General features: G+C 34.5%; 1 protein-coding gene across 1 annotated transcript in view; it reads left to right on the top strand.

Annotated features, from left to right (window-relative positions):
• Positions 1-23,347, top strand: part of COL24A1 (collagen type XXIV alpha 1 chain) — a 398,425-nt gene that overhangs the window by 270,174 nt on the left and 104,904 nt on the right. Inside the window, exons 33-37 of the mRNA XM_015536213.2 lie at positions 2,419-2,472; positions 5,744-5,797; positions 6,244-6,297; positions 7,666-7,719; positions 7,883-7,990. Coding sequence (XP_015391699.2) covers positions 2,419-2,472; positions 5,744-5,797; positions 6,244-6,297; positions 7,666-7,719; positions 7,883-7,990 — 324 coding nt within the window. The remainder of the gene's footprint in view (positions 1-2,418; positions 2,473-5,743; positions 5,798-6,243; positions 6,298-7,665; positions 7,720-7,882; positions 7,991-23,347) is intronic.

Here is a 23,347-nt window from a genome sequence, read left to right as displayed (position 1 = left end):
ACTTTAATTTTAAAAAGCTTAAAAGAAATAATATAGAATAATTAAATGGAAATAGATGTTTTCATCTTAATTGTGATGGAAAGAGTCTTAAAAGATTAACAGATTTAACAGTGATCACACTTAGTGGGAAAAAAGTTATCTTTAACAATATATTTTTTAAACTTATTTATTTATTTTGAGAGAGAGTATGTGCACGAGAAGGGGAGGGGCCAAGAGAGAGGGAGAGAGAGAATCAGAGACCGACATGGGGTTTGAAGCCACAAACTGTGAGATCATGACCTGAGTCAAAATAAGAGTCAGATGCTTAACCAAATGAGCCACCCAGGCACCCTAATAATATATTTTAAAAATAAAATGATAAACTACATACTGGGCAGACGTTAACAATAAAATAGGATGCCTGAAAGTCTGTGTCCACAACACATAAAAAACTCATACAAATTTTATAAATGACTCCAAAAATACATAGGCAAAAGACATGATTAAGTAATACATAGATTATTACAGATAGCTGATAAACAAATAACAGAAACGATATTCAGCCTTGCTAATAGTTAAATATATACACATTTTAAGATAAGAGGTTGTCCATCAAATTAAAGAAGAATTTAAAAATGAATATTCTGTGTTGGCATGAATTCAATGAAATAGATTTTACTTTTATGTATTTCTTGTGAAAAGTTAGTTATTGCAACCTTTCCGGAAATGTACTTGACTTTGTGACTAAATAATGATACATTTCAGACTCTCTTCTAAGGGAGAATATTCAGAATACACACAAAGACATCTGCACAGACATGTTTCTCTCAGCATCTTTATAACAGTGTAGAAATACATTCTGAGGAGAATTCATAAATTTTAAAATATTATACATAATATTTAATGAGCCATAAATGAAAAACATCATTGACCTCTTAATACCTTTAATGGCTTATGCAACCTTACAACCCTAGCCTTCAAATATTTATCTCAGCTATTTGACAATATCACCTGATGTTACAGGTCCTAACATTCACTGATAAATAGTCTAACATGCATATAATAAATCTAGTAAAGTAATATTTACTGTAAAGGAGATATAGAAACAATATAAATGTCTGTTATTAAGAAAATGACTAGATTACAGTACTATAGAATATGAGATGAATGGATATTATGTATCTGTTGAACAAGTTGTTATGAAGTATTTACAACAACATGATAAAATATTTATATTCAAAATAGAATCTTAAGCATAAAACAGATAATTACATTATTTATAAGTATGCCCCCACAACAGAGCTAGAAGGAAATATGCAAGAATATTTACAGTGTAACCTCTGAATGGTAGATATACTTAATATATACTTAATCTGGTTTTTTATTTTTGGTACTTGCCATACTTTTTAAATGTTAAAATTAACATTACTGACTGTAACAATTAAGAAAACAGTTGAAAACAACCAATGATAGCACATTTTTTCCTTCCCATTACTACACTTTTTTTTTAAAGTGAGGTGTTCACAAAATTGTTAGGGAGCATAATCTCATAGAAAATTTTAACTATCTTTTCTTAATCTAAGAAAACAGCTTCTTTGTGCTTTCTAAAAAGGTCAAAAACTGCAAGTAGCTTCTTTGGATGGCTGGAGAAATAGCATTATATTGTAGTTGCTAAATAAGTATTAATCTAAAATAATTCTAGCCAGTGAAATGGCTTCCACACATCTTTAAGTTCAGCAATCCAATGTTTATGCAGTAAACTATTCAATATTTGTTTACTTAAAATTATATTATTCAATATTACAGTGACCAAGATTCCCAAGAAGGCCCCAACATGCATTTATTGCACCTTAGTGATTATCTCATATGGGTAAACACTATTACATCTGTTCATGTGAAACAGAGATATTGTTGAACTGGACTCACTCAATACCATATAAGCTACAACATATTTTTATTTCATTGGAAGTCATATATTTGCTTCTTTAAAAATGCTATTTTTTTGTCACATATTTGTCAGGAATATTCAGTAGAAATATCATTGTCATATCCACTAAATAAGGTAACTTTTGAAAACCCTTAGCATATTTCATACTTATTAGGTGCTTGATAAATGTTTATTGAAGAGATGAGTGAATTAGGGAATGAAAGGTACTGTCCTTTCTTTCTTTTTCTTTTGAATGCAAACATAGCCTAATACTATTCACATACACATAACATACACACACACACACACACACACACACACACACACACATGCACACAAATGAATCAACTATAAAGTTATAATTTTTTATACAAAAGTAAAGTAATACATTGTTAAAGGAATTATGTATTCTATTACATATGATATATTATAAATTACATATTTAGATGCATATGTTAATTGAAATACAGAGTAACTTTGATTCTCAGATCTTAAATTTTATCTTAATATAGGGACCACGAGGATTGCCAGGTGATGCTGGACCTCCTGGAGAAACGGGTGCTGAGGTAATTTTTTTGTGCCTCTTTCTTGTTATTTCACTAGTACTCAGTACTTTTTATAAGACTCCTCAAGGTAAAGTTGATACATTAAGTATATATTTAAAGAATAATTCTGTAGTGTTGTGTTTCATATTCAGAAAACAAAGCCTAAAATTCCATTAAAGGTAGGGATGACCGTTGTGTGAACCTAATTTTATACACATAAAGTTCTCTCTCTTTTTTAAGTTTTTATTTAAATTCCAGTTAACATACAGTGTAATATTAGTTTCAAGTGAACAATATAGTGATTCAACACAGATAACACCTTGTGCTCATCCTAACAGGTGCACTTCTTAATCCACATCACCTGTTTAACCCATATCCCCACCCACCTCCCCTCTGGTAACCATCAGTTTTTTCTCTATAGTTAAGAGTCTGTTTCTTGGTTTTCCTCTCTCCTTTTTCCCCTGTGAACATTTGTTTTGTTTCTTAAATTCCACATATGAGTCAAATCATATGGTATTTGTCTTTCTCTGACTTATTTTGTTTAGCTTAATACTCTCTACCTCCATCCATGTCATTTCAAATGGCAAGATTTCATTCTTTTTTGATGGATGAGTAATATTCCATGGTATGTACACACACACACACACACACACACACACACACACACACACACACACCACATCTTCCTTATCCATTCATCAGTAGATGGACATTTGGTCTCTTTCTAAAATTTGGCTATTATTGATAATGCTGCTATAAACATCAGGGTACATATATCCCTTTGAATTAGTGTTTTTTGTATTCTTAGGGTAAATACCTAGTAGTGCAATTGCTGGATGATAGGGTACTTCTATTTTTAATTTTTTGAGGAAACCCCACCACAGTGACTGCAACAGTTTGTGTTCCCAACAACAGTGTAAGAGGGCTCCCCTTTCTCTGCATCCTCGCCAACACCTGTTATTTCTTGTTTTACTAATTTTAGCCATTCTGACTGGTGTGAGGTGACATCTCATTGTAGTTTTGATTTGTATTTCCCCGATGATGAGTGATGTTGAGCATCATTTCATGTGTCTGTTGGCCAACTATTCATGTCTTCTGCCCATTTTTAATTGGATTATTGGTTTTTGGTATTGAGTTGTATAAGTTCTTTATAAATTTTGGATATTAACCCCTTATCAAATATACCATTTGTAAATATCTTCTCCAATTCATTAGGTTGCCTTTTTGTTTCGTTTTATCTTATGGGCTGTGTTAAATCATTGTAAGGTATAAGCAGGGCAGTGATAAAGTCAGATTTATATCTTTGGAAGATAATTCCAGCAGCTGCTTAGAGGATATATTTGAGAAGACAAGAGTGAAGCCATGTATACCTACTAAAGGGCCTTTGCATTCAACCAGGCAAGAAATGATGGACTTCTGAACTAAAGTAGTAAGTATAGAAAAGGAAAGAAATGGATGGATTTGAGAAATTCTGCATTTGTAGAAATTCATATTTGTAGAAATTCATATTTGTAGAATATGGGAAGTAAAGGGAAAAGAGGAGTGAAAAATTATTCCCAGATTTCTAGGCTGTGCAACAGGATGGATGGCAATACCTTTCCTGAGATCAGAGAAGATTATGAGGGAGATGGGGATCATCATCTACTAATCCGCCCAAGGTTAAGAATTAGTAGAGCCTGGCTTTGAATACACATCTGACTCAAAAACTAATGCTGATAACCTATACTATGCCACATCCTCTGAGCCTAAAGAAAGCTGAGAAAAGTCATACCTAATAACTTGAGGTTTTTTTTAACAGAGTAGGAGACATAATTTCTGTTGTGATAAGAAGTAAGGGTTGAGTAGGTCAGTTGAGGGAAATTTGCTGGTTTATAATAATGGTTGAGGATAATGGGAGAGGGAAATGACTATAAGCAAGTGAAAGGGCAGATATACCTTACTAAAAGTCAAGCTTTTAGAAGGAAACTATGAATTTGCATTTTATTAATGATAATTATAATAGCCCACAATTATGGAGCATTTTCTATGTGCCTAGTAGAACTTGTGTGCTTTGCTGTATTAATGGATTCTCATAACACCCTATGAGATAGATACTATGACATAAAAGATAGTTTAAGCTCTAATAGTTCTATGAAAGAGTATCACCCATGGATCAGAACTACTGAGGAATCAGTGAAAGGTAGAAAGGAAACAGAAAGCTTTTGGTCAAGATTGTGTTGTGAGTGAATGCTTTAAACTACCTCTCTATTCCAAAAACATGGGAATTACAAAATACATATGTATGTGTTTGTAATTATACATACACACATATACATACATACACGTGAAAGAGAGAGAAGAAGAAGGTAGAACAAGGAAGGGGAGTGGGGAGGGTATCTTTAATATACTCAAAACAAGATAAACATCCCTGAAGCATCTCTGAAACAAAAAACAATACAATAGCAATTATAGGAGCTCCAGGTCTAGAGATAGCCAGAGGTTGTAAGAAGTTTACGTTTTCAAGGTAAAAGGAGCCAAGTGCTTCCCAACTGGACCCACCCATGAAAGGAAAGTGGAAAATATACCATAAACATCTTTCATAATGTGAATTAACTCATATCACCTTTGTGTGATTTTTTTTTATTCTTTATTTTTGAGAGAGAGATAGCTAGACAGAGTGCGACTGGGGGAGGAACAGAGAGAGAGGAAGACACAGAATCCAAAGCAGGCTCCAGGCTCTCAACTGTCCACACAGAGCCCAACATGGGGTTTGAACTCATGAACTACAAGATCATGACCTGAGCTAAAGTCGGACACTTAACCGATTGAGCCACCCAGGCGCCTCTGTGTGATATTTTTTATAAAATGAATAAAGAAAACTGAAATTTTTAAAGGGAATGTGCTCCAAAGGGCTCAACAGAAATGGATGGAAGAGTAAAAAGTGAAAAAACAGAGAATATTATGTAAGAATATGAGGGTAGAAAATTAGAAGAGGAAATGGGAAGTGATTTCTCTTTGACCAAGGATTAAAATATGAGGACCAAGGATTAAAATATGAGAGGAAGAATTTGAAGAAACTGGTCTTAAAAGTTCTAACTTAGGTGATGTCGTCTTACCACTTGAACTATTAAAAGGTCCCAGAATTATCTGGTCTTATGCGATGATGTTTATAAAGTAACAGCAAAATACTTTCCTGAACATAGGTATCTCACCCTTGGGCTAAAAACTACTACCATCTTCTTATAAGGTTGTTATTGCCATTGCAACTGGTGAAGGAATATATCCAGACAATGTGTCAAATCTTCTCTTCTAGGGCCCTTCAGGTATTGAGGGAGAAGCAGGTCTGCAAGGTGAACCAGGTGCAAAGGTAACCTTTCTAAATAGTAAAAGGAATGGTCTCTAAACTTTCAATACTGAATCCCCTATGTTTGCCACATTTTGACAAATACCCATAATTCTCAAAGCAAGTGAAGGATAGCAGATAAAAATGGGAAGTGTTCTCAAGTAAGTCAGAAAAAATATTTGTCAGAAAAAAGTATCTATCTATCTATCTATCTATCTATCTATCTATCTATCTACCTATACTGTGTGTGTGTGTGTGTGTGTGTGTGTGTGTGTGTGTGTGTGTAAGAGAGAGAGAAGAAATAGAAATGATAAAGCTAGTGGGGCAAAATATTATCAAAAAATTAATCCAGGAAAAAGAAAAAACTGGGAAGTGTTTTAAAACTCCTATCCTCATGATATGCCTTCCATAATTATTAGACATGTTGTTTTAGTAGAAAAAAAGTTTAATCTTTCCCTTTGTTTCTTCAGGGAAATGCTGGACCTACAGGCAATGTTGGAGTTGCTGGAGAACCAGGGTTACGGGTAAATATCTAAACCTTTCTGGTGCATAAAAGAAAACATTTGTCCTTATTTCATATTTCTATAGCTGCATGCAAAACCCTGCCCACATTGTATTAGTAGTGTTTGGAGTCCTAAACTCATACATCCTTTTCTTGGTATTGGGTATACTCTGCAGAATGCTTTACACATATTCAGAGTCACTGTGATTGTCACTACTGTTACCTTAAGAAGAAATTCACAGGGGCACCTGGGTGGCTCAGTCGGTTGAGCATCCAACTCTTGATCTCAGCTTAGATCGTAATCTCATGGTTCGTGGGATCAAGCCCCTCAATGAGCTGTGTGCTGAGCATGGAGCCTGTTTGGGATTCTCTCTCTCCTCTCTCTCTGCCTGTGTCTCAAAATAAGTAAATAAACATTTAAAATATAAACTTAAAAAAAAGAAGAAATTCACAAATAATAGTAATCAACTCTCAGGATATTCCCTGATGTAACAGGGCAAAAAATGATCACAATCTATGTTTAAAAAAATTCTAGAGTCACACAAAGTTATCAAGATTTGAGGAAAAAATTGTAAAGAAGTATAATTGGATAGCTTAGAGAAGTTATTCTACTATAGACAGCCTTTAAGCTGTGGTAAGTTTTTCCCAAGATAATTTTAAGAGACATTCGCATACTAAAAGACAAAGTAGGGAGATATATCTTACACCCGGTGTCTTTTTCATTTTCACTTTATTTGCAGAGGGTTGGGTAATGGAAGTGTCAGTGGTGGGAGCAATGGGGCAACTGTAAAGATGCACTAATTAACTTACTTTTAAATATTTCAGGTAACAAAAGAGCCAGTACTACTTTAGTAGCTTCATAGAGTATGGCTATACTTCTCTGTGAAGTTCTCTATCTAAGAAGACAGCTTCTTGATGTACCAGGGCCTTTATTGTTGCATCTCCCCTGTAAAAGAGAAAATACAGACCATAAAAATCTGGTACACTGATTTTAACTAAATTAAGTCATATTAATCCATTTAATTCAGTACAGGAAGGTACTACAACTTTAAGAGCTGTAGTATTTACAGTCTTTGAATTCAGGAACACAGGTCTAGCTATATAAATTTTCAGAGATACAAACGAATACATATTTCTCTTAAATATCTAAAAAATAACATTCTGGAACCATCTTTTTTTGAATTTATAATACTGACTCTTTAAATCATCTTCAGAGCTATTCCAAGCAAATTATATCAAGCTTATTATACTGACAAATAACCCTTATAAATAAAGAAGTAGGAATAAATGTACAAAAACCTGCTACTTTCTATAGATATCAGGAGAAAAAAGAAGTTAAGGTGAATGATTTAGCAAAACAATAAATCTTACTGTTTTTGCTACACAATAGGGTGAACCAGGAGCACCTGGAGAAGAAGGTCTCCAAGGAAAAGATGGATTAAAGGTAAATTATACTTTCTCACCATGTATAAGTAGATTTTTTATGAAATCTTTAAAATATTACATAATTACATAATTACTTTTATGTTCTAAACAAAAATCTGCTTATTGTGTGATGTAATTATTGTGTTGCTCTCCCTTTCTAAAAAATTTCTACTGGGTTACAGGGAAACCCAGGAGGAAGGGGTCTTCCTGGAGAAGATGGAGAAAAAGGAGAGACAGGCTTACCAGGGGCTTCAGGACCCTTGGGTGGACCAGGTCTGATGGGTCCTCCGGTGAGTAGTGCTGGGTTCATTTTTGAGTACTCAGTAAATTCAGTCCCCTACATCTACACACACACACACACACACACACACACACACACACACACACACACTGACACACACACACACACAGACACAAACACAGATACATTCTGATTGCCTTATACGTCCTTTGAGTAATTGAAAGTGTGGAACTGTGACTTGAAAGAGGGCCAAACCAGGGACTGATTATCAGCCTACTTAATATCCAAGGAAGAAAGACACTTTTTCCATGTGACACACAAGTCCTTGAAGTTTTTTTCTCCCACTTTGAGATATAATTAACAAGTAACATTGTGTACAATGTTATGTATGTGTACAATGTATGTATGTATGTATGTGTATGTATGTGTACAATGTGATGATTTGATACACATATATACATATACATATATATGCATATATATAAATGATTACCAAATAGAATTAGTTAATACATCCACCATTTCACATTTGCTCTCTTAACAACTTTCAAATATATAATATTGTGAAGTAGTCACCACATTGTATATTAGATCTCTATGGGTTATTTATTTTATAAGTGGAAGCTTGTACCCATTGACTATTTCCCCATCTGTCCACTACTGGCAACAATCATCAATGTACTCTGTTTCAATGATTTCAGTTTTTTGTAGATAATACACATATATTGTACATACATATATAAGATCATATAGTATTTTTTTTCCTCTGCACATAACAATGCCTTCTAGGTCCATTCATGTTGTTGCACATGTCAGAATTTCCTTCTTTTTGTGGTTGAACAATATTCCATTGCGTATATAAACCACAATACTATATATATATATATATATGTATATACACACCCCATATTTATATATATGTATATACATATATGTATATACATATATATGTATATACATATATATGGTCAACTTACATTTGAAAAAAATGGTGTGTATATATATATATATATATATGTATACACACCCACTATATATATATATATATATATATATATATATATCAACTTACATTTGAAAAAAATGGTGTGTGTGTATATAGATATATGTATACACATCCACTATATATATATATATATACACACATATATATGTATACATATATATGTGTGTATATATATATATATGTATACACACACATATATATACACATATATATGTGTATACACACCCACTTTATATATATATGTATATATATACACACACACACACCATTTTTTTTCAAATGTAAGTTGACCATATATGCATGCATTTATTTCTGGGTTCTCTATTTTTTTTCATTAATCTATATGTCTGTTTTAATGGCAGTATCATTCTGTTTTGATTAGTATATATAGTTTGAAATTAATAGGTGTGATACCTCCAGCTTTATTTTTCTTTCTCAATGTTGTTTTGGTTATTTGGAGTATTTTGTGGTTCCAGGCAAATTTTAGGATTTTTTCTGTTCCTGTAAAACATGCAGCTGTTATCTTGAAAGGAATTACATTGCATCTGTAGATGGTTTGGGGTAATATGGACATTTTAAAAATATTTATTATTCCTACCTATGAACATGATATATCTCTCCATTTATGTGTCTTCAGTTTCTTTCATGAATGTCTTATAGTTTTCACTGCATAGATATTTCACTTCCTTGGTTATATTTATTCCTAAGTATTTTATTATTTTTGATGCTATTATAAATAGGAATGTTTTATTTCTTTTTTAGATATATATTGTTAGTGTATAGAAACATGACTGGGTTTTATAGGTGATTTTGTATATTGTTTTTCTGAAGTCATTTATTAATTTTAACAGTTCTTTTGTGGAGTCTTTAGGGTTTTCTCTATATGAAGATAATGTATATCTTCAGGGACAGTTTTATTCCTCTCAAATTTGAATGCCTTTTATTTCTTTTTCTTGCTTAATTTCTCTGCGTAGGATTTCTAGTACTATGTTGAATAGAAATGGTGAGAGTGGGCACCTTGGTCTCTTGTTGCTGATATTAGAGGAAAAGTTTTTAATCTTTCACTGTTGAACATGATATTAGTAGTGGGTTTGTCATATATAACCTTTATTATGTTGAAGTTTGTTCCCCCCATTCCTGCTTTGTTGAAAGTTTTCATCATGAAAGGTTATTGAATTTTGCCAAGTACTCTTTCTGCATCTATTGAGATAATCATATGGTTTTCTTTAATTCTCCGAGTAGGGTTTATCACATTGATTGATTTGTAGACAAACAATCCTTGCATTCCTGGAATAAATCCCACTGGATCATGGTGTATGATCCTTTTAATGTGCTGAATTTAATTTGCTACTATTCTGTTGAGAATTTTTACATCTATATTCATTAGGGATATTGGGCTGTGCTTTTATTTTCTTATAATATCCTTATCTGGCTTTAGTATCAAAGTAATGTAGACATGAGCTTGGGTGTATTTTCTCCTCTTCAAAATTTTGAAAGAATTTGAGAAATATTATCATTAATTTGTCTTTAAATGTTTGGTGGAATTGATCAGCAAAATCTATTTTTCTTTGTTGAGAGGTTTTTCATTACTGATTCAGTCTCTTTATTCATTATTGGTCTATTAAAATTTTCTATTTCTTCATGATTCAGTCTTGGTAAGTACTATGTTTCTAGGAATTTATCCATTTCTTCTAAGTTGTCCAATTTGTTGACAAATAATTGTATCTGAATAGTCTCTTATGAACCTTAGTCTTTCTGTAGTATAATGTCTCACTTATAATGTCTTCTCTTTCATTTCTGTGCTTGAGGCCTTTCTGTGTTAGTGAGTCTAGCTAAAAGTTTGTCAATTTTGTTTATCATTTTAAGAAACCGACTACAGTAAAACCTTGGTTTGCAAGCATAGTTTGTTCTGGAAACATGCTTGTAATGCAAAACACTTGTATATTAAAGCAAATCTCCCCATAAGAAATAATGGAAACTCAGATGATTTGTTTCACAATCCAAAATTATTCATATAAAAATGATTATAATACTATAATATAATACAAAATATTAAAGAAAATACAAAATATTAAGAAAAATAAGCAAATTAGCCTGCACTGACCTTTGAAAACCTTCGTGGCTGGTGTGAGGGAGACAAGAGAGAGGAGGGTTATTGTGTAGGATGACTTTCACTATCACTAACAGAATCACTACTGTCTATTGGTTCAATTGAATCTTTTTCTTTCCATGAAACTTTAACAGGAACCTATCCAATGACCTAGAATGAAGCAAAGCATTCCTAAGCTTACTCTTGTGTGGAAAAGCAAAGGACTGTCAATAGGTCCTTTGAAGTGACAAAAAATATACTAGTACCATTTGTGCGTACCTTCCAGTGTTTTGAAAAATCACTGATTTCTGCCAAACACCACACGGCCTGTGACTGAGCATTCAAGCATGGAAGATGATCACCCACAATCCCTCAGTGACAGAGAGAAAGAACTGTTGGCTCAGTTGTTATCATGTCATGTTCAGTGTCATGATAACTCATATTTCAAGGCATCGCTCATTTATCAAGTTAAAACTTATTAGACATGTGGGCTCATTTTGCAGAACACTCGCAGAACAAGTTACAATATACGAAGCAATCCAAGATTTTACAGTATTACTTTTGTTAATCTTTTTCTATAACTTTTCTGTTTTCTATTTCACTTACTTTTTGCTCTAATCTTCATCACTTCTTCTGCTAACTTTGGCTTTAGTTTGCTCTTTTTTTCCTACTTCTTTGAGGTGTAACGTTAAGTTACTTATTTGAGATCTTTCTCCTTTTTTTAATGTAGGCTTTTATCACTGCAAACTCCCCACTTAGAACTGCTTTTGCTGCATTCCATAAATTTTGCTATGTTGTGTGTCTATTTTTGTTTGTCTAACGATTTTTTTATTTCCCTTTTGCTTTCTTCTTTCATCCATTGTTTGTTGAGGAATATGCTTTTTAATTTCTACGTATTTGTGAATTTTCCAGCTCTCTTCCTATTGTTGATTTCTAGTTTGATACCATTGTGGTTAAAAAGATGCTTGATATAATTTCTATCTTCCTAAGTTTGTTGAGACTTACATTGTGACCTTATATATGATCTGTCCTTGAAAATATTTCATGTAGGCTTAAAAAGAATGTATATTCTGCTGCTGTTAGATGGAATAGTCTATATATGTCTGTTAGGTATATTTGGTTTATAGTGTTATTCAAATCCATTGTTGTCTTATTGATTCTCTGCCTGGATGATGTAACCATTTTAGAGAGTAGGCTATTAAAGTCTCCCAACTATTATTATGTTGCTTTGTATTTCTTCTTTTATTTCTGTTAGTATTTGCTTTATGTATTTAAAAGCTCCAATGTTTGGTGCACAAATACTTATAATTATATATTATTTATTATCATTATGTAATGACCTTCTTTTTCTCTTATGATTAGTTAGCTTACAGTCTACTTTGTCTAATGTTAGTGTAAGTATCCCTGCTTTCTCTTGGTTACCCTTGTTTCTTTTTCTTGAAGTATCTTTTTCCATTTCTTCACTCTGTCTTTGTGTGTCCTTAAAGTTTAAGTGTCACTTGCAGGCAGTATATAGTCACTCTTGTCTTTTTATCCATGCAGCTATTCTGTATTTTTTGATTAGTGGATTTAATACATTTACAATTAAAGTAATTTTTGATAAGGTCTTCCTATTGACATTTAATTAATTGCTGACTGTTTTATAGATCATTTCTTCCTCGTTTTCTCCCTTATTGTCTTACTTTGTGATTTTATGACTTTTTTGTAGCAGTGTGACTTAATCTTTTATTAAAATTTGTGTATCTACCACACTCTTCCTTTGTGGCTTACATAAAATATCTTATAGCATCCTATTTTAAGCAGGTAACAACTGCAATAGCATACAGAAACTTTATACTTTTACTTCTTCTCCCCTCTTCACATTTCAGGTCATTAATGTTACAATTGACATCTTTTTATATTATGTATACAGTAACAAATTATTTTAGTTATGTTAGTTTAATATGTTTGTTTTGAACTTTTTAACTAGAGTTATAAGTGATTTATGCACCATCATTACAATATTAGAGAATCTGGCTTTGAATATGTATATATATTTATATCTGTTGGTGAGTTTTACACATTCATGTTTTTATGACATTAATTATATTTTTTATTTGAGCTTGAAAAGTGCCCTTTAGTATTTCTTGTAAGACAGTCTTAGTGGTGATGAACTCATAAGCTTTTGTTTTGGAGGAACAGTCCTTACCACATCTTCATTTCTGAAAGACAGCTTTACTGGGTATAGTATTCTTGGTTGACTTTTTTTTTCCTTTCAGTATTTTGAAGCAAATATTTGACTTTTTACTACCTGCAGTTTCTGCTGAAAGATGTACTTATAGTCATATGGAGGCTCTCTTTTGTGACAAGTCAATTTTCTCTTGCTGCTCCCCAAATTCTCTTTGTCTTTGACTTTTTATAATTTAATTATGATGTGTCTCAAAGTAATTCTTTTTAGATGCAACTTATTTGGGATCCTTTAGGCCTCAAGAACCTGGATATCCATTTCTCTCCCCACGTTTGAGACATTTTCAGCCATTATATCTTCAAATAGACTTTCTGGTCCTTTTTCTTCTCCTTCTGGTCTCATCACAATGCACGCACGTATTATTTTACTTGATGCTATCTCATAAGTACCATAGACTTTCTTCACTTTACTTTGTTCTTTTGTTTGTTTTGCTTTTTTCATTTTACTCCTCTGGGTGACTTCAAACAACTTATTGAGTTCACTGCTACTGCTTGGTTCAGTCTACTGCTGAAGCTCTCTATTGAATTCTTTAGTTCAGTCATTGTATTGTTCATCTCTAGGATTTTTATTTTATTTATTTTTATGGTTTCTATTTCTTTGTTGAATTTCTCATTTTGTTCATGCATTGCTTTTCTAATTTTACTTGTCTGTTTGTGTGTTCTTATAGTTCTTATAGTTCACTGTACTTCTTTAAGAGGATTACTCTGAATTATTTGTCAGAAAGTCCATGGAATTCCATTACTTTCATATCAGTTATTGAAGTTTTATTAGTTTCCTTTGGTGTTGTCATGTTTACTTGATTCTTTATGATCCTTGTATCCTTGCACTGGTACCGGCACATTTGAGTAAGTAGTCTCTCTTCCAGACATTAGAGGTTCATTTTGGCAGGGAAAGTCCTTCACCAGTCTGCTTTGCTTGGGATACTGGACTGGTTAACTGCTAGAATTTGTGGTAGGTACAGCTTGCCACTGGGGTCTCCAGTTGTGCAAGGTCCCTACCCATGTTCTGAAGTTGGGGGAGGGTTGTCACTGGCTGTTCTCTGCAGCTAAGTGAGCCTGCTGTCTTGAACTTCATGTTCAAGTGAGGCCAGTGAATAGGCACCCTAGTTGGGTAGGGATGCTGATAGGGTGAGATCTTAGGCTGTATTGCCTGGCAAGGCAATGCCTCTGATTGGACTCTGTATTTAGGCAAGGTCTCATCTTGTGCATCCTAACTGGATAGTGCTACTGGCTGCACTCCATTTTCATGAGACAACAAGCATGGTTTCACAGTGGGACAGACCCACAGGCTATGTCCCAATTTTGTGCAGAGTCACAGACTGCGCTTCATGATTACCTAGGCCACTGGCTGTGCCTCTGTGTTGCTTAAGGTCACTTGCCTGGCTTTCTGGTCAAGTGGGGCCTCCAGCTAAATCTCAGTGTTGGTTGAGGCTGGAGACTATATGCTTCATGGGTGGCATTACTCTTGAGCTCTTTTGTTGGGTGGGGCTGAAGTCTATGCTTTGTGATTGGGCAGGACCACTTGCTGGGCTTCTTGCCTATCCACGGTTGCAAGCTGTGCTTAGTAACTGGACAGGGCCATCAACTAGATTTTGCTGCTGGGTAGAGCTGTTGGCTGGACTTTACAGCTGGGCAGTACTTTAAGCTGAGTTTCAAGACTGTCTGGGGCCACTGTTCAGATTCTCTGGTCATGCCCAACATTTTGACAGGGCTGCTGGTTTGGCTGCCTGTCTGAGTGGGGCTATAGTATGGATTCCACAAATGCCCAAATTCTATGGCCAGGCAATCCTGGTTGAGTGAGATGGGAGTATATGCTTAGCTGTTGGGCAAGGTTTCAGGTTTGCTTCCCTGACTACTCAGGGACATATAATGGGCTCCACAGCAAGTATGACCCTTTGGCTGGGGACCCAAATAATGCAGAACACTTCAGCCAAGATCTCTGACCAGACAGAGCCACCAACTCAGCTCTGCAGATGTGCAGAATCACTAACTGGGATCTCTGCTCAGGTGCTACTGCAATCAAGAATGCAGTCCACCAAGATCTGGTGCAGGATGCTGTAATCCTTGCCTCTCTTCTCTGTCTCTATCTGATCCTTAGTAGTCAAGTCTGCAGTCTTTCCCAATGATCCCCATGAGGTGAAACCTTATTGGGCTACCTTGGAAGCATTCTACAATACTGGGGGAGCTAAATGTGCATTTTGGATTTTTCTTTTCCTCACTGGAGAAACTATAAGCCAAGGGAGCCACTTGATGCAGTACTCTGCTGGTCTGAGGAAAGGACAATGCAATCAAAGTAAAATCTTTACTCTTACCTTTCTGCTTGGTCCTTCTGTATCCCTGTGATCTAGGAGAGTGCCTCAGCCTCACCCTCAGGTTCTGGGATTTTCACAATGGTGGGTCTTTTATATGGATACTAGCTACTTGGTCTTCTTCTGAGGATGGCTGAATACAGGAATGACTTATGAGACTATCCTGATGATGTCACCTCAGCTATGGAAATTCTGTCATAAAGCATTTGAAGGGGAACATTTTGTGTTATCTCAAACTTAGTTTGATTGACTATTTCTGATTTTTATTCATCGAGCTGATATTATTCTGGTAGAGGAATGTCCTAACACTAGAATGCCATAAGAAGTCCTTTGCAGGCATAATTTAAACTATCAGGATCTGATATAAAATTGTAGTATTACTTCAAGGGAAATTCTAAATGTATTGGACAGATTCTCTCACCACAGAGCCAATAGAAGATGTAAATAAATAATGCGAACAGCTTTTTTTCTTGCTTAAATCCTTAATTTGTGATATTTGTTACATCTTCTAGATAAGGCCTCTCTGGACATTTTGTCTTTTTACTTTACTGTCCCCTCGTCTTTATCTCACATGTTTAAACATGTGTTCTCCTCCCAAGATTATTCTCTCTTTACTTTTCTAAGTATTCTTGCCTTTGAAGATATTCTCATATCTTGGGAGTCATTACTTATGACCCTACCATAAAATGATTTCTCTTTTTGCCATACCCTAGGGGTCTTATTTAGCCTTTTAAAGATATTTCCTGCCCCTAGTAATCTCAATTACATCTCCAAGAACTAAGAAGAAGCCCTATCTGGAAGAATACAACAAATACCATAAATTAAGCACAAACTGGCTACCTTCCCATTCATATCATTTACCCATAATTATAATTCCTTTAGTATCTATTAAAATAATGCTATCTCACCTCTTCTCCAAAATAATAGATAATTATACCAACGTATTTCAAAGTGACATTTGAAGTTTGAGGATGAATCAGAAATGTCTCCTGTTTTTTAGCAATTGGCAAGTTGAGTCTTTCTTCCCTCTGGTTTTACATAAGTGGTAAAGTGTCCATTTCTATTCCGTCCTGCTCTCTCAGTCCCGGAAAACTATGATAGGTGCTTCACTGCAGCAAATATAAAGCACTGGGGAATCACCCCCCAATATTATCTTCAAACTATTGGTCCAGGCACTGAACAATAGAATTTCACTTACATTTTCTCACAGAATCCTTCCAATAATCCAATAGTGCTTTATTTTCCCCACTTTACAACTGAAAAATATAGACTCAGAGAAAGATAAGTATAATTGCAGATGGCAGAGCTGACTCTAGCTCCTTTATTGTCTGACTTCTATGCCTCTAAGCCACACTACTCCATGAGGTGACCAGCCTTGGGCTTATGTTTTGTCTTTTTGGGGGGTTATTGACATTTTCATCTTTTGTAGAGGACTCATCAGGGCTGGACTCACAGAGAAGCCATGTAACAAATGCTGAAAAAGTGTAATTATCTTTCTGAGAATTCTTACCAAATTATTTTTATGTAAGAAAGTCATTAACAATTAATAATACTTTAGCATGGATTTTTTTAATCACCTAGCTTACTTCCCAAGCAGAATCCTAAGTGTTGGTGGGAAGAACACAGAACTAAATAAAAGGTCTAGCCATGCCATAGGATAACAGACAGGAACCCCAGATGGGGATGATGCAGCCTGACAGCTGGTGATGGGCAGAACAGAGATGAAAAAAGAGGCTCAAAACAAGACATAGAAAAATGATAAACACAGATTTCATCTGCTTCATAATTTTTCCCAGGAATAATCTTGCCTTGTACACATCTTTGGTGCCTTTTTTAGTAACAACACATGTGTGTTTCTTTTTTATTCTTTTTGTTGTTCTCTTTGGAATTTTAAATGTCTTTCAGCTCATAAACCCAATAAAAATACCATGGCACATTTTTTTCAAAAGAATTTTATGATCCAAGGAACTATTGCTTAATCAGACAGCCTGATGTTGGATTTATTTTTCACTTTAAAAACATTCTTCCTTAGGCAATGTCACAAAGATGCTACCTATTCTTTAAAAATAAACAAGACAGTGAGAAAAAAAGAAATACAATTTATTTTTCAAGAAAAGAAATGTTCTTCTCTCTAGAAGACTGGAAAATGAGAACTAGGTTGAAAAATAAGGCAGGGGAAGCATCAGTTACAAATTCCTAAATCTAAGATTTAGACTACTTTGAGCATAATTTTAAAATGTGTATTTTATGCTTGAATTCTATGCTAAAGTATTCAGTTGCCTAAATGCATAACTCTGTATGAGAGAAGAATTTGGAAGCATCTGAGAAGAAACATCTGCCTGAGTTACGGTCTGTCATCCATTTCCTTAAAAATCTATCACTGTACTATCTAACATCTAAACAGATGTGAAGCTATGGAAGTTAAAAGTTGAATATGTAAAAATGAAATTGTCTTATTTTATCTGTTAGGACAAAACTTGGTTGGATTTCTTGAAGTGTGATTTTTTTCCCACCTGTATAGATAGAGTGGTATGATAATTAGGAATAGGGGAATATCTTGAGAAAAGATGAAGCAAAATAAAGCTAAGAAGCGTTTTTAATAGGATCTTACAAAGCAAAGTCAGAAAGATGAAAGGACTTATCATTAGTTAGAAAAGAATAATAAGGTATACATGAATCTTATTTCTGAGATAATTTCCTTGGAAACCCTAAAAAATAATAAGGTTGGAAATTTGAGGTCAGTGGCATTAAGGAGTAAAGGACTTATTTAAATCTTTATCTTCTGAATGATTTTTATGACTCTGGTCTTAGGCTTGTTTGTTCTGAACTGTTGTGTCATAAAGCAACACAGAAATAGAAAGACCTCTGCACTGACCATTATGCAAGAATTGCTCTACCACTGTCCCTACTCTACCACTAAAGAGCTGTACATTGTTGGGTGAGTCCTTCTTTGGTTTCTCAGTTTACACATTATACATGATAAAGGGGTTGGAGCTGGGCAGAGCATCCCAAGATGACTGTGTCAGGGAGGGATGCTGAATGGGCAAGAGTGTTTCTTCTATTACTATGTGAGTCAGAAAAAAATCTTTGTATGTATATCTAACATGAGATTCTGTATAGGCTTTCTTTGGAAGAAAAGGTTCTATAGCTTTAAAAAAAAAAAAGCATTAACTTAGATGCTCCAAAATTTTATTAGCTTCATAGACTGTGACTCTATAAAATGTATTTGTCCATTCATTAATTCAAGGAAAGTTTTGAGTACCTTCTATGAATCAAGAACTCTGCTAAGCAATGGAAATACCAAGGGGGAACAAGATTAGCAAGATTCCTGGTCTCAGATTTTATGATATTGTGAACACTGACAATAGACTAGATCATTGCAGATAGCAATAAATGCAATGATGGAAACAAATAGGGTGATGAAAAATAATAGCTGGTTAAGAGAATAGAAGCCTATTTCCAATAGGGCATTGAGGGAAGGATTCTCTGGACAGGGGAGGATTCAGTTGAGATCTGAAGAATGAAAAAGAACCAGTCATGCCAAGAACTTTGAGAGATCACTCAAGGCAGACAGAGTAGTAAGGGCCAATATCTGGAAGTGGGAATGGTCTAGATGTATTTGGAAAACTAAAGGGAAGCTAATTATAGCTATAGCATAGAGAATAGTGAAAAGTTTTTTGAGATGAGCTTGAAGAAATAAATAGGAAGCAGATCATGAAGGATTATTTAAATCATGGTACAAAGTTTGGTTTTTTTATGCAAAGTGTAGTAAAAAGGCATTGAAAGGTTTCAGACAGAAGAGGAACATAACCTGTGATAGGAATCACTCTATAACTCCCAAACTTTGTTTACTATATTAACATTATTGGCTGTCTCAATGAATAAAATAAATCCCAGGGGACAAAAATAGAACAAGATAAATTTGAATTACAAGAACATGTTATGTGCTAAGAAAAGTCAAAGGGAAAAATAATGATCTTTCCAACAAATGGTGTTAAAACAAGTAGATACCTGCATGCAAAAGAATAAAGTTGGACCCTTATCCTACACACAAAAATTAACTCAAAATGGATCATAGACCAAAATTTAAGAGCTAAAACTATAAATGTCTTAGAAGAAAACATACCAGTAAATCTTCATAACCTTGATTTATGCAAAGTTTTCTTAGGTAGCACCAAAAGTATAAGTGACAAAAGAAAAAATAAACTGGACTTCATTAAAATTAAAAGTTTTGTGCTGGCTGGCTCAGTTGGTTGAGCATTCAATTCTTGATTTCAGCTCAGCTCTTGATCTCAAGGTTGTAAGTTCAGGCCCATGTTGGGCTCCCCATACTGGATGTAAACCCTACCTACAAAAAAAAAAAGGAAAGAAAAAAGGAGGGATGGAGGAGAGGAAGGAAGGAAGGAAGGAAGGAAGGAAGGAAGGAAGGAAGGAAAGAAAGAAGAAAAGAGAGAAAGAAAATAATTTTGTGCTTCAAAAAACACCATTAGGGCAGTGAAAAGACACCCATGAAAAGGGAGAAAATATTTGCAAATCATATATGATAAAGGACTGTATCCAAAATATGCAAAGAACTCTTCCAACTCAGTAGTAAAAAGGTAAGCCAATTTAAAAATTGAGTGAAACATTTAAACAGATGTTTCTCCAAAGAAGATATATAGTTAGCCAATAAGCAATTGAAAAGATGATCAACATTATTAGCCATTAGGAAAATTCAAATAAAACCACAACGAGATGCCACTTCACTTGACTAGGATGGTTTTAATAAAAAAAAATTAAAAATAAAAAAACCCAGAAAATATCAAATGTTGCTGAAGATGTAAATATACATTGCTGATGGGATATAAAATGGTACAGCCACTTTGTAAATCAATTTGGCATTTTCTCAAAATGATAAACATGGAGTTCCTATATGATCCACCAATTCTATTCCTAGGTATATACCCAATAGAATTGAAAGCAGAGTTCAAACAAAATTTGAATTTTGTACCTGAATATTTATAGAAGCATTTTAATGATAGCCAAAATAACATAAATGATCATTCAACTGATGATTTGTAAATGTATATTAATAAATGTAGTATATCTATGCAATGGATTATTACTTGGCAATGAAAAGAAATGATGTACTCATACATGCTACAACACTGATGGACCTTGAAAACATTATGCTTAGGGGTGCCTGGGTAGCTCAGTCTGTTAGGTGTCAGACTTGATTTCAGCTGAGGTCACGATCTCACAGTTCATGAAATTAAGCCCTACATCGGGGTCCATGCTAACAGTATGGAGCCTGCTTGGGATTCTCTCTCTTCCTCTCTCTCTGCCCCTCCCCTGCTTATACTTGTCCTCTCTCAAAATAAATAAACATTTAAAGAGAAAAGAAAAGAGAACATTATGCTAAGTGAAAGCAGCCAGTCAAAAAAGACCACATGATATATGACATGTCCCAAATAAGGCATATCTAGACAGACAGAAAGTAGATTAGTGATTGCCTATGGCTACTAGGGATGGTGATTGGGAGGAAATGGGAAGTGACTGCTTGTGGATACAGGGTTTCTTTTGGGAGCAATGAAAATGTTCTAAAATTGATTGTGGTGATGGTTGCACAACTCATTGAATTGTATACTTTAAACAGATTCATATATGGTATATGACTTGTATCTCAAAGTTGTTTAAAAAATAGATGTGATGTGGGGTGCCTGGGTGGCTCAGTCGGTTAAGTGTCTGACTTTGGCTCAGATCCTGATCTTGTGGTTCGTGAGTTCAAGTCCCACCTATGGGCTGTGTGCTGACAGCTCAGAGCCTGGATCCTGCTTCAGATTCTGTGTCTCCTTCTCTCTCTGCCCCTCTTCCTGCTCATGCTCTGTCTCTCTCCTTCAAAACTAAATAAACATTAAAAAATTTTTTAAATAGATGTGATGTGTTACTTTCAAGACAATACAGCTACTCTCACATATTTAAAGTAATAGGCTGGAATCTCAACTCCTTCTACTTAATGAGTAGGCTCAGCATAAAGCCAACTATTCTCTGTCAGTATATAAAAGCATTCTTATGTTAGGATTTATTGAAGAAGTTTACTAAAACATGCTCATTTAGAAAATGTTGCTATTTTTCCAGTCTGCCTTGCAAGCCTCTAAGTACACAAATGAGTTGCAGTAGGGTTGCCTTTTAAAAGCAAATGTTTTGCAGCAAGATATTTCTTATGCATTTTTAGAACAAGCACGAAAATAAACCAGCCTAATATCAGTGGAAGTTCCAACCCCATCCCACATCCCCCCCCAATCCATGTCCGCCCCTCCACCCCACAAAAAGAAGAAGCAACCTGTCTTTGAAGAGAAAAAAGATGTGGACAAAAGAACCAGGAGAAATCTTTCCGATTATAATGACAAAAGAAAATGCAATAGCAATCCCCTTTTTCACATATAATGTGTTCTTCAAATGTACAAAGGTTTACTGTGCAAAATGTTCCTAGTAGATCCATATGGTACATTTCTTAGAAACAAAAAGGTAGTATAAAAATGTCTCACTACTCTTCACCTTTTGTTCATAAACTTTGGCTTTACTACCAACTTTAGTACATGTTTTTTAAGATGTTATTTCTTTACAAATGAATACCAAGTAGTCTAGGTTACTGATTAAGGCTAAATATTTTCAATTTGGGGCATGCATTCTATTATTCATTTGTTTATTAAATATTTATTAATCATCAGTTATATGCCAGGCACAGTTCTGGGTACTAATGTTACAGCAATAAACAAAACAGACAAGGTCCCTGCTGTCCTGGAACTTAACACTGCGGTGTGGGAAGGAAACGTGAACAAGAATGGTAATTTCTGAGAGTGATAAGTGCTGTGAGGAAAAGAAAACATGGTAATGAGATAAAGAGTGACTAGGTAATAGACCACTTTAAATTGGGGTGGTCACAGAAGGACTACCTAGGGTTACATTGAACCAGATGTCTAAGGATAAGAGGCAGCCAGTCATGTAAATATCTAAGTAAAAGCTTTCTAGGTAGAGGGGACATTTAAATGCAAATGCTCTAAGGCAGAAAGGGCATTTATTAGATGCACTATTAGAAAGGGGCCAGATGGGGTGGGCGTGGGGGGGGGGGGTAGGGAATGGCCAAGTAATTGGAATGTAGTGAGTAACTTGAAAACATAACATCAGAGAAATAAAAGCAGCCAGATCATATAGAGGACTACAGACCATAATAAGAGATTTGGAGATGATTCTGATTTCAATGAGCAGCCATTTGGAAGGTTTTAAACAGGTCAAGGGGCTTGAATTGTTAATTTCACTAAATGTTAATTTAGTGATCATTTGGGGAATTTTGAAGAAATAGACTATGAGGGTAAAAGTGGACTTAGAAGGCCATGGCAGTAGTGTAGACGAAAAGTAGTATGGTTGGGAATGTTAGGGGCAATAGAGATAGGGGATAGTGATCCCATTTAAGACATATTTTGGAGATACAGCTGACTGTAATCACTCATTGTTTGGATGTTGAGAAAGAGGGAAAAAATAATGAAGAATAAATCCTGGTTTTTAGCTGGAGCAACTGAACTGGTGATCATATCATTAAATATATTACAGACCTACAAATTGGTATTTACATATGTGGATATATGCGATTTCATTATTTTTGGTTTATTTGGTTTTCCTCACAAGCTCTAACTTACTGATTAGTGAGGAATGGTTGGAGGCTTGGGGGCAAAAGAAAATTTTAAACCCAACTCAGTTGAAAGCTTAAACAATTTGTTCCTATAAATTAGTAGTCTC

Source organism: Panthera tigris, chromosome C1 (assembly GCF_018350195.1).
Source record: "Panthera tigris isolate Pti1 chromosome C1, P.tigris_Pti1_mat1.1, whole genome shotgun sequence".
NCBI lineage: Eukaryota > Metazoa > Chordata > Mammalia > Carnivora > Felidae > Panthera > Panthera tigris.
This window is presented reverse-complemented; position numbering and strand designations above follow the sequence as displayed.